The sequence below is a fragment of the Podarcis melisellensis genome (genome assembly GCF_964234715.1).
Source record: "Podarcis melisellensis genome assembly, chromosome: 16".
Taxonomy (NCBI): Eukaryota; Metazoa; Chordata; class Lepidosauria; order Squamata; family Lacertidae; genus Podarcis; species Podarcis melisellensis.
In genome coordinates this window covers 5,065,333-5,080,476 of record NC_138533.1, presented here as the reverse complement: position 1 = coordinate 5,080,476, position 15,144 = coordinate 5,065,333, and the positions used below count along the sequence as shown (strand labels likewise).

Below are 15,144 nucleotides of genomic sequence, written 5' to 3'. Positions count from 1 at the left end.
GGTGTCCAGCTTATGAGCATTGCCCTGGATCTGCCCAACCCTGGGAGCATCCTTAACATTTGAGCTTGTCCACACGTACCCTAAGTGGCACACGGTGAGCAGTTGTTCATAGAATCATAGAATCAGAGTGTTGGAAGAGACCACAAGGGCCATCAAGTCCAACCCCCTGCCAAGCAGGAAACACCATCAGAGCACTCCTGACATATGGTTGTCAAGCCTCTGCTTAAAGACCTCCAAAGAAGGAGACTCCACCACACTCCTTGGCAGCAAATTCCACTGTCGAACAGCTCTTACTGTCAGGAAGTTCTTCCTAATGTTTAGGTGGAATCTTCTTTCTTGTAGTTTGGAACCATTGCTCCGTGTCTGCTTCTCTGGAGCAGCAGAAAACAACCTTTCTCCCTCCTCTATGTGACATCCTTTTATATATTTGAACATGGCTATCATATCACCCCTTAACCTCCTCTTCTCCAGGCTAAACATGCCCAGCTCCCTTAGCCGTTCCTCATAGGGCATCGTTTCCAGGCCTTTGACCATTTTGGTTGCCCTCCTCTGGACACGTTCCAGTTGTCAGTGTCCTTCTTGAACTGTGGCGCCCAGAACTGGACACAGTACTCCAGGTGAGGTCTGACCAGAGCAGAATACAGTGGCACTATTACTTCCCTTGATCTAGATGCTATACTCCTATTGATGCAGCCCAGAATTGCATTGGCTTTTTTAGCTGCCGCGTCACACTGTTGGCTCATGTCAAGTTTGTGGTCAACCAAGACTCCTAGATCCTTTTCACATGTACTGCTCTCAAGTCAGGTATCACCCATCTTGTATTTGTGCCTCTCATTTTTTTTGCCCAAGTGCAATACTTTACATTTCTCCCTGTTAAAATTCATCTTGTTTGTTTTGGCCCAGTTTTCTAATCTGTCAAGGTCGTTTGTTGTCAGGATCTACTCAGAGGTCGCCAGCTAAGTTGCTTTTGCCGGTTTCCCATATGGGCACCTAGCTGGCCTTATCCAGCAGTGGGGCTCTTCAGATGTTCCTATGGAGCATCCGAGTCCAGAGGCTCCATAGGATTCCTCAGTTCTTAGGGGCATTTGGTTGTTGTGAGAATGGGAAGCTGGGCTAGAAGGACCATTGGCTTGATCCTGCAGGTTATTCTTATGTTGCCATTTTGCTGAAGCTGTCACACAATGCTGGCACTGGTGTAGGAAGGAACCACAGAAACCACACAAACCACACTTCCAACAAGGAACTCGGCAGATTTTCAGTGGCTGCCATTTGCCGATAATGCGGGCCAGTTGTTTGAACAGTGAATGGATATTGCCGACAACTCTTACCATTAAGCAGGTGCCAGATGGTAGGCAAATAACTCTTTTTAGATGAGCAGAAGGTAGGGATGTACGAGGGAATCGTTTCCTGTTGTATGCAGCACTGCTTCTGTTTTGCTGCAGGCCGCCTTCTGCCAAAAACAACACTGTTCATTCTGCTGCTTGCTGTGGCAGACTTACATAATTTATTACATAATTTACATTGGCGTTACATTATTCTGCCACCATTAATTTCAATGCAAATGGGCAGGGGAGACTCATCAATTACGTATTGTTTGCAGATTCCATCTGAATTTTCCAATATCCTTTGCTGAAAAAGACATAGGCAGGGACCACACTAGGATTCTTTGCTCCCTCCCACCCCAAAACATCAAAATGCTTTAGATGCTTCCTAGAATTTAACAAATAATGTCCCGTGAAGAGCCTGTGTGCCTTGCTCCAGAAAGGGAAGGTACAAAAGTTGTTGTGCCCATGGAAGAAGTTGTGTGGTTCTTTCGATCATAGCTGTACAGTAGGAAAATAAGGCATTTCATTCACAGGTGTAGGAAAGTTCCTCTTTGGCACCCAGGAAGACATTAAAACAACAAATCCTGTCACCCAAGCAAGCAGATAGCATCAGATCTGGAACAGAGAGAGAGAGAGAGCAAAGAGAATCCATTAAAAATAATTCAACAAAGGTAGAATCCACGGACCTATGAATTACCCAGGCTTATCTAGAGGCATTCCCTCACTTTAGCTTTGCACATCTGCAGAAATTAAGTCACCTACTCAGACAAAAAGCATGCCTGCGTTATCAGAGCTGGATGCCTGATTTAGCAAGAAGGACAGGACGCCTGTTCTCTTGCAGACTAGCACAAGGCCATGTTTTTCCTGCACAAACTTTCTTTGAAATCCAGAACTGTGGAGTTGGAGGGATCTATCCCTGCCACCTACGGTGCAGGAATCACAGCTCTCAACACATCCTTTGCACAGTCTGAGCAAGCAGATTCTCCTAACAATGTCTTTTCACAAAGAATTGCCGACGAAAGAAGAATGGCAAATGAAATTAATGGACCATGCAGAATTAGATAAATGAACAGGAAGGATTCGAAACCTGTGGGATCAGAGATTCTTAGAGGACTGGAGTAAATATTTGAACTATTTGAAAAGCAATTGTGACAAACAGATTACGCTAGTAGGACTGCAAGAAGTTCTGTAAGGAGAACTTTGTGAAATATTGTAAGATAGACTTTGAAAATAATTTTTAGTTAAGGACAATTAAAAGTAATAGAGAAATTAAGGATGCAGAACAAGTGATAAAGAACGGAAAATCTTCAGAGGCTGTTGACGGAAGTCTAAAATATTGTATAAGATAAGAAGTTATGTTAAATGATTGTTGGGATTTATATGTTACAAAATTATTAAATATGTAAAGGTAAAGGGACCCCTGACCATTAGGTCCAGTCGCAACCAACTCTGGGGTTGCGGCACTCATCTCGCTTTATTGGCCGAGGGAGCCAGCGTACAGCTTCTGGGTCATGTGGCCAGCATGACTAAGCCGCTTCTGGTGAAACCAGAGCAGCACACGGAAACGCCGTTTTGCTTCCTGCCGGAGCGGTACCTATTTATCTACTTGCACTTTTGAGGTGCTTTCGAACTGCTAGGTTGGCAGGAGCAGGGACCGAGCAAAGTGAGCTCACCCCATTGCGGGAATTCGAACCGCCAACCTTCTGATCGGCAAGTCCTAGGCTCTGTGGTTTAACCCACAGCGCCACCCGTGTCCCAATATATATATATAAAAACCAATGTCTTTTCACGCTATCTCTTGTTGGAATTCTGCTACCCGGTCATCGGTATGTGCCTATCTGATCAGGCACCGGCTGAATTCCTTAGACCTCCCTCCGGCGTCTCCCGGCAGGATAAACAACACGAGGTCCGTTCCGGCGATTTTCCTCAGGCTGTGAGGAAAACACACCAACTGCTTCTCCTTCTCTCCTCCTCCCTGCATATCCCCAGGGAGGGGAATCAGACACAGACAGTAACATATCTACATGTCCTTTTATTTGTGTCTTTTAGCAGTCATCCAGAAAACATGTCTGCTCTCTTCAACATACAGAGAGAAACTTCACCCATGTACTTCCTGTACAGGTCATATGACAAACCCACTGAGCTAACATCCGGTGCTCAGTACAGAATGGACTGCCCCTTTGTTCCCATGGCAACAGTCACAAACATCCTGTTTGGCTTTCCAGCCACAAGCAGCAGACGGTGCTGCCTTTGCTTGCTGCAGCTTTGGTGCTTTAGAATAACATCCTCCCCCTAAAGTATCAATGCGTGCTGCGAGCAAAGCGTCATCCAGAGAAGAAAACAAACAGTTGTTATACTTATAACATTCCCCTGTTGTTTCAGTTCCACCCTTGGAACTACCCGCCACTGGTTTTACCAATGTACCTCTCTGGTTGTGTGACTTCCAAGGAATGAGTGCTTCTGCATTACCTTGGTTAACAGCTCTCTGTTGTGCCTTTGTCTCTGACTCAGACACAGCTTCAATCTGACCTTGGTCATTTACAACAGCAACAGTTAGGTAAGCAAACTCTTGTGAATACCTCTTGGGTGGTACACCCTTCGTTGTTCTCTCAGACCTACGTAAGAGATGCTGCTCTTCCTTGCTTTCTGGTTCAGCCTTTGGACTCTCTGGAGAACCAGTACTAAGCTTAATCAGTGGTTCATCCTCCTCTTCTGAGGATCTAGTCATTATGTGAGATTTCCTCTCAATGACCGTGACAACTGAGCTGTCTGAGCTATCGCTGTCATCATCAGTACTACTGAACTCAATAAAATCAACATCATCATCATCATCATCAGAATCATCATCACTTGTGGGAAATGTGTGAACAATCACTCTCTCCTGTTCAGGAGCACTCTCTAGAAATTTTGTGAGAATCACCTTTCCAGATTCAGACAAAATTACTCTGTAGAGACCCTTTTCATAACCCACAAAAATGCCTCTGGCATTCTTTACTCCACCTGGAGCTTCTGTTCTCACATGAGACCCAAAAACCTTGAAATGGGCAACAGAAGGTTTTCTTTGGAACAGTTTCTCAAAAGGAGAACATCCCAACTCTTTTGAAAACTTTCTCAACCACGTGTAACAGAATGACATTAGCGACTCAGCCCAGTACTCATGTGGCAGATGTGAACTTAGCAATTGCGCTTCCATTCCCTTTTGCAATTCTTCGTTCACCCTAACACAAATACATTTGTTCCAAGCTTCTTCGGAACTAGCAGTTTTGTGTCTTATCCCTTTCTTCTTCAGGAACCTCTGGAACTCCTGTAAAAGAAAAATTGGCTTCTCATCTGTGCAAAGACAATCTATGTCAGCATCATGCATATTTTTAACCTTGTCACAAAACTCTTTAAACCTTTCTAAGGCTTCTTTCGGTCTCTCCAAAAGATAAATCCAGACAAAACCTGTAAAAGAATCAACACATATTAGGTAATACTTTGCATTGCCTCTAGATGGTGCAAAAGGACCAATCACATCAGCATACACCCGCTGAAATGCCTTGTCGACCCTCGAGGTGACCTGCTTGGTGTTCTTCTTGGCTACACCTGTAAAAGAAATCATGTTAGAATCACAAGAATTACATTCCATGTAATCACTTTGATCAAAAGTCAACAAATACAGTCCATCTTTCTCTTTGGCAGAAAGATACAACTCTCCATCTTTGTAGATCTCGCAGTTCTGATCATCATAGGACAGTTTTAGTCCCTTCTTGGCAATCTGCGAAACGCTGAGCAGATTATACTTCAACTCTGGAACCAAATAAACATTGCTTATAGTCAAGTTCAGACTTTTAAGATACACAGTCCCAATTCCGGTCGCTTCCAGTTCTTGACCGTTGGCTAGTTGCACAGCGAAGCTTTGCTTCTCAAACGTAGAAAATAGTCCTCTGTGTCCTGTCATGTGAACTGTCGCGCCCGTGTCTAGGACAAAGAAGTTTCCCACCTCTGGTGTGGCTTTTAGCGACATCAAAGCTTTTGCAGTCTTTGCCTTTGGCTTGGTGTGACCTTTGTCTGACGCGTCAGACTTTGTGGAGCTCGCCTTAGCTCCTCTGTTCTTACGTGGCTTCTTGCAGTACCGCTGTAGATGCCCAGTCTGTCCACAATTGTAACATCGGACAACGTTTAAAGCTACAGCGTCTCCTCCAGTAGCAACAGCAGTGGGGGCGTTAGAACTCCGTTCTTGTCTCCCCCTGTCCTTCACTTCCAGGGCGGCAAGTCTGTCGTGTTCATTCAACACGACGGCAAAGACCCTCTCCGACGTGAGATCAGCTGCTGGGAGGGACCCCAGCTGACTGGCAACTGTTTTGTAAGTCCGATTCAGGCTGTTGATCACCATGAAGCAAAACACTTCCTCCTGCAAACGGAAATTGCGTTCCACCATCTGTTGACGCAGAAATTTCATTTCCGTCAGGTGCGCTTGAACATCTCCATCAGGCGCAAGCCTCAGGTTGGTCAGCTTCTCAAAATACAGCAACGCTGAAGAACCTGCATCTCTCTGATGTGTCCTTCGCAGCGTGTTCCAAACATCTCTCGCGTGCTCTAAGCCTTGTATGTGTATCAACTGTGAATCTGACACACACAGAATTATAGCAGTTCTGGCCTTCACATCCTTTGACTCCCAAGCACGCGTTGGCGCTGCAGGAATGGGGTTCTCAATCACGTCAAACAGTCTCTGATTCTGCAGCAGGGCCTTCATCTTTATAGACCAAGATGCATAATTGTCACTGGTCAAAAGGGGCGGAGAAGGCAAAGCTCCCCCCTTCTTGGCATCCATTTTGAGTCCTTGCATTGACTCTTTAAAACACAAGCCTCTAAAATCCAATAGCTGGCTTGTTTACACTCTGTGCCACCTGGCAGCTCTCAACGCTGGCTGCGTTGGAAATTTCCAGGAGCTCCTCAGCCTTTGTAGTCAAAACATTCTATTGTTGCTTTCACTTCTCCTCTGTGAGGCTCAGCCTTCACTGAAAGGCGTCGCTTAGCAACAGTACATTCCAATCCCTTGGAGAAGAAACCACAGTAATGTCTGGAATGCGGTTTCACTTTTAACTGGAGCTGTTTCCCATACGCTGCTCCCTCGAAGCAGAGAAATAACTCAATCTGCATCCACTCTTCTAAGCCCGAAAATCACATACCTGGGCTCCGTGGCTTTTGCTTCCAGCTTGCTCTGGTCAGCTTCTGGCTGCAGAGAATCAGCTTTCTCACCTCAGGCATCCATGGAAGCCACTTCTTGATGCAGAGGGCGATGAAAACAGGAACCATCCTCTGCTACCAATGTTGGAATTCTGCTACCCGGTCATCGGTATGTGCCTATCTGATCAGGCACCGGCTGAATTCCTTAGACCTCCCTCCGGCGTCTCCCGGCAGGATAAACAACACGAGGTCCGTTCCGGCGATTTTCCTCAGGCTGTGAGGAAAACACACCAACTGCTTCTCCTTCTCTCCTCCTCCCTGCATATCCCCAGGGAGGGGAATCAGACACAGACAGTAACATATCTACATGTCCTTTTATTTGTGTTTTTTAGCAGTCATCCAGAAAACATGTCTGCTCTCTTCAACATACAGAGAGAAACTTCACCCATGTACTTCCTGTACAGGTCATATGACAAACCCACTGAGCTAACATCCGGTGCTCAGTACAGAATGGACTGCCCCTTTGTTCCCATGGCAACAGTCACAAACATCCTGTTTGGCTTTCCAGCCACAAGCAGCAGACGGTGCTGCCTTTGCTTGCTGCAGCTTTGGTGCTTTAGAATAACATCTCTTACAGTCAAGAACATAAGAAGCCAGCTGGCTTAGGCCAATGAGCCCTCCAGTTCAGAATCCTGCTGTCGCAGTGGCCACCCAGATGCCTCTTTTGGGAAACTCGCAAGCAGGTTCCAAGCAGAAGAGCAAGTTTCCAGCAACTGGGATACAGAAGCATTGCTTTCTCAGTGTAACCTTCCCCATGAATTTGTCTAATCCTCTTCTAAAGCCTTCCAAGTCGGTGGCCATCTCTACCTCCTGTGGCAGCGAGTTCCATGTGGTTTAACCATGCCCTGCAAGAGGAAGTACTTTCTTTTCTCTGTCCTGAATATTCCAACACTTTTTTTACATCTCTTCACAGTGTATTAACGTATGGTCTGTGTGTGTGGTTTGGGAGCTGCACGGTCAGGGGAAAAACAATGCTGTCCAGGGTTGTAAAGACTGCAGAGAGAATAATTGGGCGCACTCTTCCCACCTTGGGTCAAATCTACGCTTCCAGGTGCCATAAGAAAGCTGCAGAGATAGCACAGGATAGTGCGCACCCCGGAAATGATCTCTTTCAGTTTTTCTGCCTTCTGGAAGAAGGTACAAGGTTATAAAGACTAGGACTAGCCCCCTGATAAACAGTTTCTACCCAACGCAATGTAAGGTATGTATGGGGGTATACTGTATTTAATTATGGGGTATCAGAGTTTTTAGGGGGCTAACCAGGCTGGGATAACTGGGGTAGCAGGCTTGTTGGTTTTGAATGCCTTATGTAGATTTTTTTTCTCCCCCAATTCCGTTGTTCTGTATGAGACAATGACAATAAAGATTATTGTAGCGTATCTAGTCCACAGGCACATTGTCAAAGCAGATAATTACGATGAGAACTTCTGTACCTCCTAGTGTTGCGCATCGAGGACTCGCAGGATGACAGGGAGAGTGTGGAGGAGACTAACGAAGAACAGGGCACAGCTGCAAGGGTGTAAAGGCCCGGTGGAGTCATTAGGGTCATTAGGGTGCTGCAAAAGGAAACAGAAAGCTGTAATTTACTCCACAAACACGGATCTTTGGTTCTAGGGCTGGCAGGGAAGGGGTCTTTATTGCTGGGAAGCTGCCACGGCCCTCCTCCAGTTGGGGCACACCCCTCACACCAATCTTTCGTGTCTTTCTGCCCCTGGTGCTCCTCTGCCTCCTCTTTGCCTGCTTACCTGCCCTCTCTGAGCAAGCCACTGGCGAAAGGAGCGAGAAATCAATCTTTCAGTGTGGCAGAAACTAAAATCTTTGGAACATCCCTGCCTATTGACTTCAGCCAGGTGCCTTCAACTGTTCTCTATTTGGTGCTTGCAAAGAAATATTTTTATTTGGGCAAGCCTACGCATATGTTTTAGAGAGCTGGTGCAAGTTTTACTCTATTATTTTAACTTTCCGAAAGTTTAATTTTTTCCTCAATGGTAATTTTTTACTTTTTTGGGAAACCACTTTGAGGGTTTTTTTTAGGTTTTTTTTTTACAACCAAGCAGTATATAAAGGTAAAGGGACCCCTGACTATTAGGTCCAGTCGTGGCCAACTCTGGGGTTGCGGCGCTCATCTCGCTTTACTGGCCGAGGGAGCCGGTGTACAGCTTCCGGGTCCTGTGGCCAGCATGACTAGGCCACTTCTGGCGAACCAGAGCAGCACACAGAAATGCCGTTTACCTTCCCGCCAGAGTGGTACCTATTTATCTACTTGCACTGGCATGCTTTCAAACTGCTAGGTTGGCAGAAGCAGGGACCAAGAAACAGGAGCTCAACCATCGCGGGGATTCGAACTGCCGACCTTCTGATCGGCAAGTCCTAGGCTCTGTGGTTTAACCCACAGCGCCATCCACGTCCCCAAGCAGTGTATACATTTTATTAAAGATAGAAAGAAGAGGAGGTGTTAGCCTCTATGCACATTGCCCCAGAGGAGGCATCTACTGGGCCAACCAGGAAGGAAGGGGCACACTCAGCGATGGCGTGGGGAGGGAGGGAGGGAGGATGGCTAGCAGCATTCTGTACTGCAACACTCAGTGCCTAGCCTCTTGACTTGCTCCTACAGAGACTTAATACCCCATTGAGGAGTGGGGGGGATTTAACCTGTAGATTCCCCAAAAAAGCGACTTACTTTTTCTATTTCTTCGAACTCATCATAATCCAATGTATCTGGAAAGGTAAAAAAGAAGAAGTAAACACTTAATTTATGCATTTATTAATTTATATGTTTATTTATTAATTTATGTATTTATTAAACTGCCTTTACTGAATATGTGGATGGACAACATGGATGATTTTTGCTCTAAAGTGCTTTGGACACTGATGTCAGCTGCAGCCAGGATTTCAACAGTCCAGCAATGAAAATCCTTGGAGGTCATAAATCATAGATTTGTAGAGTTAGAAGAGACCCTGAGGATCATCTAGTCCAACCTCCTGGAATGTAGGAATATACAGCTGTCCCATACAAGGATCAAACCTGCAACCTTGCCATTATCAGCACCACACTCTAACCAATAATAATAATAATAATAATAATAATAATAATAATAATAATAATAATAAATTTTATTTATATCCCGCCCTCCCCAGCCGAAGCCGGGCTCAGGGCGACTAACAACAATCAAATAATCAAACAGTCAAATAATCGCACATTCTAAAAATATTTCATTATAAAAATTAATTAAAATCAAATTGATGGCAACCGATTAAGCAAAATTCTGTGCAGGTTGCCAGAGGAGGGAGTCAGGCTGCGCCCTGACCAAAGGCCTGTTGGAACAACTCTGTCTTGCAGGCCCTGCGGAAAGATGTCAGGTCCCGCAGGGCCCTAGTCTCTTGTGACAGAGCGTTCCACCAGATTGGAGCCGCAGCCGAGAAGGCCCTGGCTCTAGTTGAGGCCAGCCTAACCTCTCTGAGGCCTGGGACCTTGAGGATGTTATTATTTGCAGATTGTAGGTTTCTCTGTGGGGCATACCAGGAGAGGCGGTCCCATAGGTACAAGGGTCCTAGGCCGTATAGGGCTTTAAAGGTTAAAACCAGCACCTTAAAGCTGATCCTGTACACCACCGGGAGCCAGTGCAGCTGGTATAGTACCGGATGAATGTGATCTCACAGCGAAGACCCCATAAGGAGTCTCGCCGCGGCATTCTGCACCCGCTGGAGTTTCTGGGTCAACTGAGTAGGGGATCTACAGTTGATTTTTGTGGTATACAGTCATACCTCGTGTTACGGCCTCGGTCCAGTATACCTGAAGGAGCGTCTCCTCCCCCATCGTTCTGCCCGGACGCTGAGGTCCAGCTCCGAGGGCCTTCTGGCGGTTCCCTCACTGCGAGAGGCCAAGTTACAGGGAACCAGGCAGAGGGCCTTCTCGGTAGTGGCGCCCGCCTTGTGGAACGCCCTCCCATCAGATGTCAAAGCGATAAACAACTACCTGACATTCAGAAGACATCTGAAGGCAGCCCTGTTCAGGGAATTTTTTAATGTGTGACATTTTAGTGTATTTTTCATCTTTGTTGGAAGCCGCCCAGAGTGGCTGGGGAAACCCAGCCAGATGGGTGGGGTACAAATAATAAATTATTATTATTATTATTACATTTGCTTCGCATTTGTACCGCTTTTCAGGTTACGAACATGGCAAACCCGGTAGTGTTTACTTCCAGGTTCACCGCGCATGCAGAAGCGATCTGCATGCTTCGCACATGCACAGAAATGCTCTATCGCACTTCACGCATGCACAGTACCTTACAGACTTTTCAGGGTGCGAACGGCACCCCGAAACAGATCGCACTCGTAAGTAGAGGTACCACTGTATAAGAACTTCAGATTTAAACCACCTAAGATACATGGGAGCAAGTGGGATGATATTTTTAAACCAGCAATTGTAGAATTTTTTTTATTATTATATTACTAATGTAATTAGTAATATAATAATAATAACGTAGTTGGGGCTTGTTTTTTGGGGGGGTGTAGGGAAAAACTGTATTTGATTGCTTGTATTTGATTATATGTTCTTATATTCAACAAATAAAATATTATTTTTTTAAAGTATGCACTTTAACTACTGCGGGGGGGGGGAGAACTTCAGCTATTGTGAAAAAAATACACATAAACCGCATGTCTCTGAGGGGTTGGACTAGAACCAGAGGGACCGTTATAGGTCATCTGGTCTGGTGGGATTTTATTTCCTATGCTTTGGGCTTAGATGCTCAAAATTCACCATCCTCTTGTAAGCATTCCAAGTAAGCCTCCTGTGGGAGGGGGTTCCAAAAGTTAAATACAGTTGTACCTTGGATCTCAAACGCCTTGGCTCCCAAACAAACTGGTTCCCAAATGATTGAAACCCACAAGGGAGTGTTCCGGTTTGGGAACGTTCTTCGGAACCCGAATGTCCGACGCTGCGTCCGATTGGCCGCAGGAGCTTCCTGCAGCCAATCTGAAGCCACGCTTTGGTTTTTGAATGTTCAAAAGTCAAACGGACTTCCGGAACGGATTCCATTTGACTTCCAAGGTATGACTGTATGCACTGTGTGAAAAAAAGGCCTTTTATCTCTCCTGATATTTCCCTATTTCCAACATTCAGTTGATGAAGAAAAGGTCCCCTTGCGGCTGAAAGTTCAAAAACCATGGCTTTAAACTGGCCCCGCTTCATTGAGGCCCCCAAACCTGAGGGTCTGACCCCAAACCTTCTGATCGGTTGGGGTGATTCAGTCAAATTTGGCCAGTCCATAGGCCCCAAGTGGGCCAAATGACACTCTCCACACTGTTACAGTAGATCCTTCCAGATCATCATACCATAATAGTCGCTGTCGTTCGTGTAAAAGTCCTCAAAGGTATCTATGAGGGGAAAGTTGTAAGAATACTGAAGTGAAATCAGAAATCATTGAAGACCAGGGTACTAATTCTGAATATTGACAAATATTCCTTTCCCACTTGTGCAAAGAATAGTCGTAATGTGAATCCCCTTCTGCCACCGTTAACTCTGAGGTCAGGTCAGAACAATTAATTTAATCGTGTTTATTAATTCATTGCGTTTATATCCCAGCTTTCCACCCAAGGAGGTGTACTACATGGTTCTCCCTGCTTCTCATTTAATCCCCACAACCCCCCTGTGAGGTGGGTTAGGCTGAGAGGCAGTGACTGGTCCCAAGGCCACACCCAGGGAGAGCTCCATGGCCAAGTGGGAGAATTTGAACCCAGGTCCTAGTCCAACACTCTAACCACTACACCGCACTGAAATAAAAACTGCAATGTACAATTGCAGTCATTAGAGACTTCCAATTCCATTAATGGAACAGGCAGGTGCCAAGTATATTATTATTATTTTCTTTTTAATGGAACATAATGAAATAAAATAAGGAACCCCATTATTATTACCGTTACTATTATTATTATTACATTACCCTCCCTTCACTCTAGGTTGCAACCATAAAACACAACACGGTTTAAAACGACTTAAAATCACAAAAATAAATGCATCCTAAAAATATCTACCTCATGGATCAAAGGTGTTCACTGGAAGCTACAGTAGGTGCCAGGGCACCTCTGTGGGACAGAGGTCCCACAACTTGGGGGCCACCACAGAGACGGCCCTCTCCCCCTGATTTCCAAACTTTTTGTGGGCCGCCCCCCTCTGTTCCATAAATCACCCTCCAGTGCCCCCTACCATATAAAAAGCATTGTTCAGAATAACACTTTGCATGACCCACTAAGGAAGATAATATAGTATGATACAGTTCAAAACAGTCAAAATTATTCAAAACCCAATGAAACCAGTTTAGTTTAATGAATTCAAATGAAACTGACAAATTTAATCCAGTGAGACCAGCTTTTCAAAGTCAATGACACCTCCAGAGCCCCTTGCCTCTTAGCAACTCCCTAGGTAATCCCACCGACCCCCCAAAAGTGGTACCTCCCAATTTGGGAACCACTGGTCTGAATGTTACGTTGTGGGATATATTTGATAAGACTTCCAATTTGTTTTCCGACGCACCTGCCAAAACACTGGTTTGTCCTACCGTTCCTGTGACTCCCTCCAAAGCACAATTTGGGGAAAACCAGCATGCAAATATAATGGTTGGTGGTGATTAACAGATAGCTCTCTGTGCAGTTGTTAATACTCCCCTTAAAATTGCCAAAGTCTGATGGATTTTCTTACCGTTGATATAAAAGGAGTAATTCTGGCCAGCTTCCTCGAAACGTATAGTCACGCCAGCGGTGCTCCTTTCTAAGAAAGCAAAATTTCAAGCCTGTGAGCATGACACAAGAGATTTGTTCCAGATATTGACAAATGCCTCTTCTACACACAAGCCATTGGGGGCGTGGCCCAGATACAGAATCCTTAAGAGTCTTCCGATGAAGGCATCCTTGATGATGGGTCAACTCCTTGGTCTGCCCCATGCTGTTCCATGGTCCCTGGTACCCGCATCTCTTTCCCAAGGAAAATACCTCTGCTCCCAGACCTATGCTGATCAGTCCAAATACCGTATTTTTTGCTCTATGACTCACTTTTCCCCTCCTAAAAAGTAAGGGGAAATGTGCGTGCGTCTTATGGAGCGAATGCCGGCTGCGCAGCTATCCCAGAAACCAGAACAGCAAGAGGGATTGCTGCTTTCACTGCGCAGCGATCCCTCTTGCTGTTCTGGCTTCTGAGATTCAGAATATTTTTTCCTTGTTTTCCTCCTCCAAAAACTAGGTGCATCTTGTGGTCTGGTGCGTCTTATAGAGAGAAAAATATGGTGCATCTTATAGAGCGAAAAATACGGCACGTCTTATAGAGCGAAAAATACTTCCTTAATGATAATAATAATAATAATAATAATAATAATAATAATATTTATTTATTTATTTCCCGCCCTTCCCAGTTTAAAAACCAGGCTCAGGGCTGCTAACAGCAAATATAAAACATTGATTAAAATGCAACATAAAACAGCATAGAATACAACATAAAATGCATCATCAATATCAATAATATTCAAAAATTCAGGGGTCATTTTTGAAAAAACAAAACAAAAACCCATTCAGTAGACATTGAATGATCACCAAGGCTAACTGGCCAAGTTGGTCCTACTAGGGCCAGCAAGGAGGTGTGTGAATAAGAATTTAAATGTGGGGTCCCAGAAAGGGTTTCTTCATAGAAGAGGAAAGGGAAAAGGGAATAGAGGTTAATTCATACTGAAGGTTAGGCGGAATAGCTCTGTCTTACAGGCCCTGCGGGAGGAGATCAAGTCCTGCAGGGCCCTAGTCTCGTGGGACAGAGCATTCCACCACGTCGGAGCCGTCACTGAAAAAGCCCTGGCCCTGGTGGAGGACAGTCTAGCTTCCTTAGGGCCTGAGACCTTTAAGCAATTGTTATTCGTGGACCTTAGGGTCCTCTGCGGGACATACCAGGAGAGGCGGTCCCGTTAGTACAAGGGTCCTAGGCCTTAGCGAGTCAGGAGATTCTTGAGGAGATATTGCAGCACATAGTTCCATCAAAGAACTTGCTTCAACATTACACAGTGATGGCCAACAGGTTGGAGGACTTCCAAGGAGGACTGGACAAATTAACAGAGGAGAATGCTACCAATACCTACTAACCACAATGGCTTCTGAATACTAGGTGCTGGAAACAGCAGGAAGAGCGAGGACTCCTGTGCTGGAGTCCTGTTTGCAGGCTTTCCATAATGGGCATTTGGTTGGCCAATGTGAGAACAGGATGCTGGACTGAATGGGCCATTGGCCCAATCCAGTAGGCTTTTCTTATCTCCTCAGGGATCTCCTGTCAAGAGCACAGCTCCACAGCTTGAACCCCCAGTCCTTAGAATAAGGCAATGGCTGCAGAGGAAACTATCAGGCCTTTAAATGTCCGGATGCAGGATTTAGTCAGTGATCTCTAGTCAATGAATACATAGACAAGGCTATAACTACTTGCAGGAGTTGGGCTAGATGCCCCTTCTTTTTATTTTATTTTTATGTTGATAAAGTAATTATCATAAGCTCTGGTTTTCCCAGTAGTGACGTATGGAAGTGAGAGCTGGGCCATAAAGAAGGCTGATCGCCGAAGAAT

At 45.3% G+C, this 15,144-nt stretch overlaps 1 protein-coding gene across 2 annotated transcripts in view; it reads right to left on the bottom strand.

The window, feature by feature from the left end:
• Positions 1-1,481: 1,481 nt before the first annotated feature.
• LOC309358686 (uncharacterized protein) overlaps positions 1,482-15,144 on the bottom strand; it is a 28,721-nt gene continuing 15,058 nt past the window's right edge. For both annotated transcript variants that reach the window (XM_081892073.1, XM_081892074.1), the window contains 5 exons: positions 13,255-13,323; positions 11,892-11,933; positions 9,235-9,272; positions 7,988-8,110; positions 1,482-1,940 (listed from right to left, as the gene is read on the bottom strand). In XM_081892073.1, the coding sequence (XP_081748199.1) occupies positions 7,991-8,110; positions 9,235-9,272; positions 11,892-11,933; positions 13,255-13,323 (269 nt within the window). In that variant the 3' untranslated portion in view covers positions 1,482-1,940; positions 7,988-7,990. The remainder of the gene's footprint in view (positions 1,941-7,987; positions 8,111-9,234; positions 9,273-11,891; positions 11,934-13,254; positions 13,324-15,144) is intronic.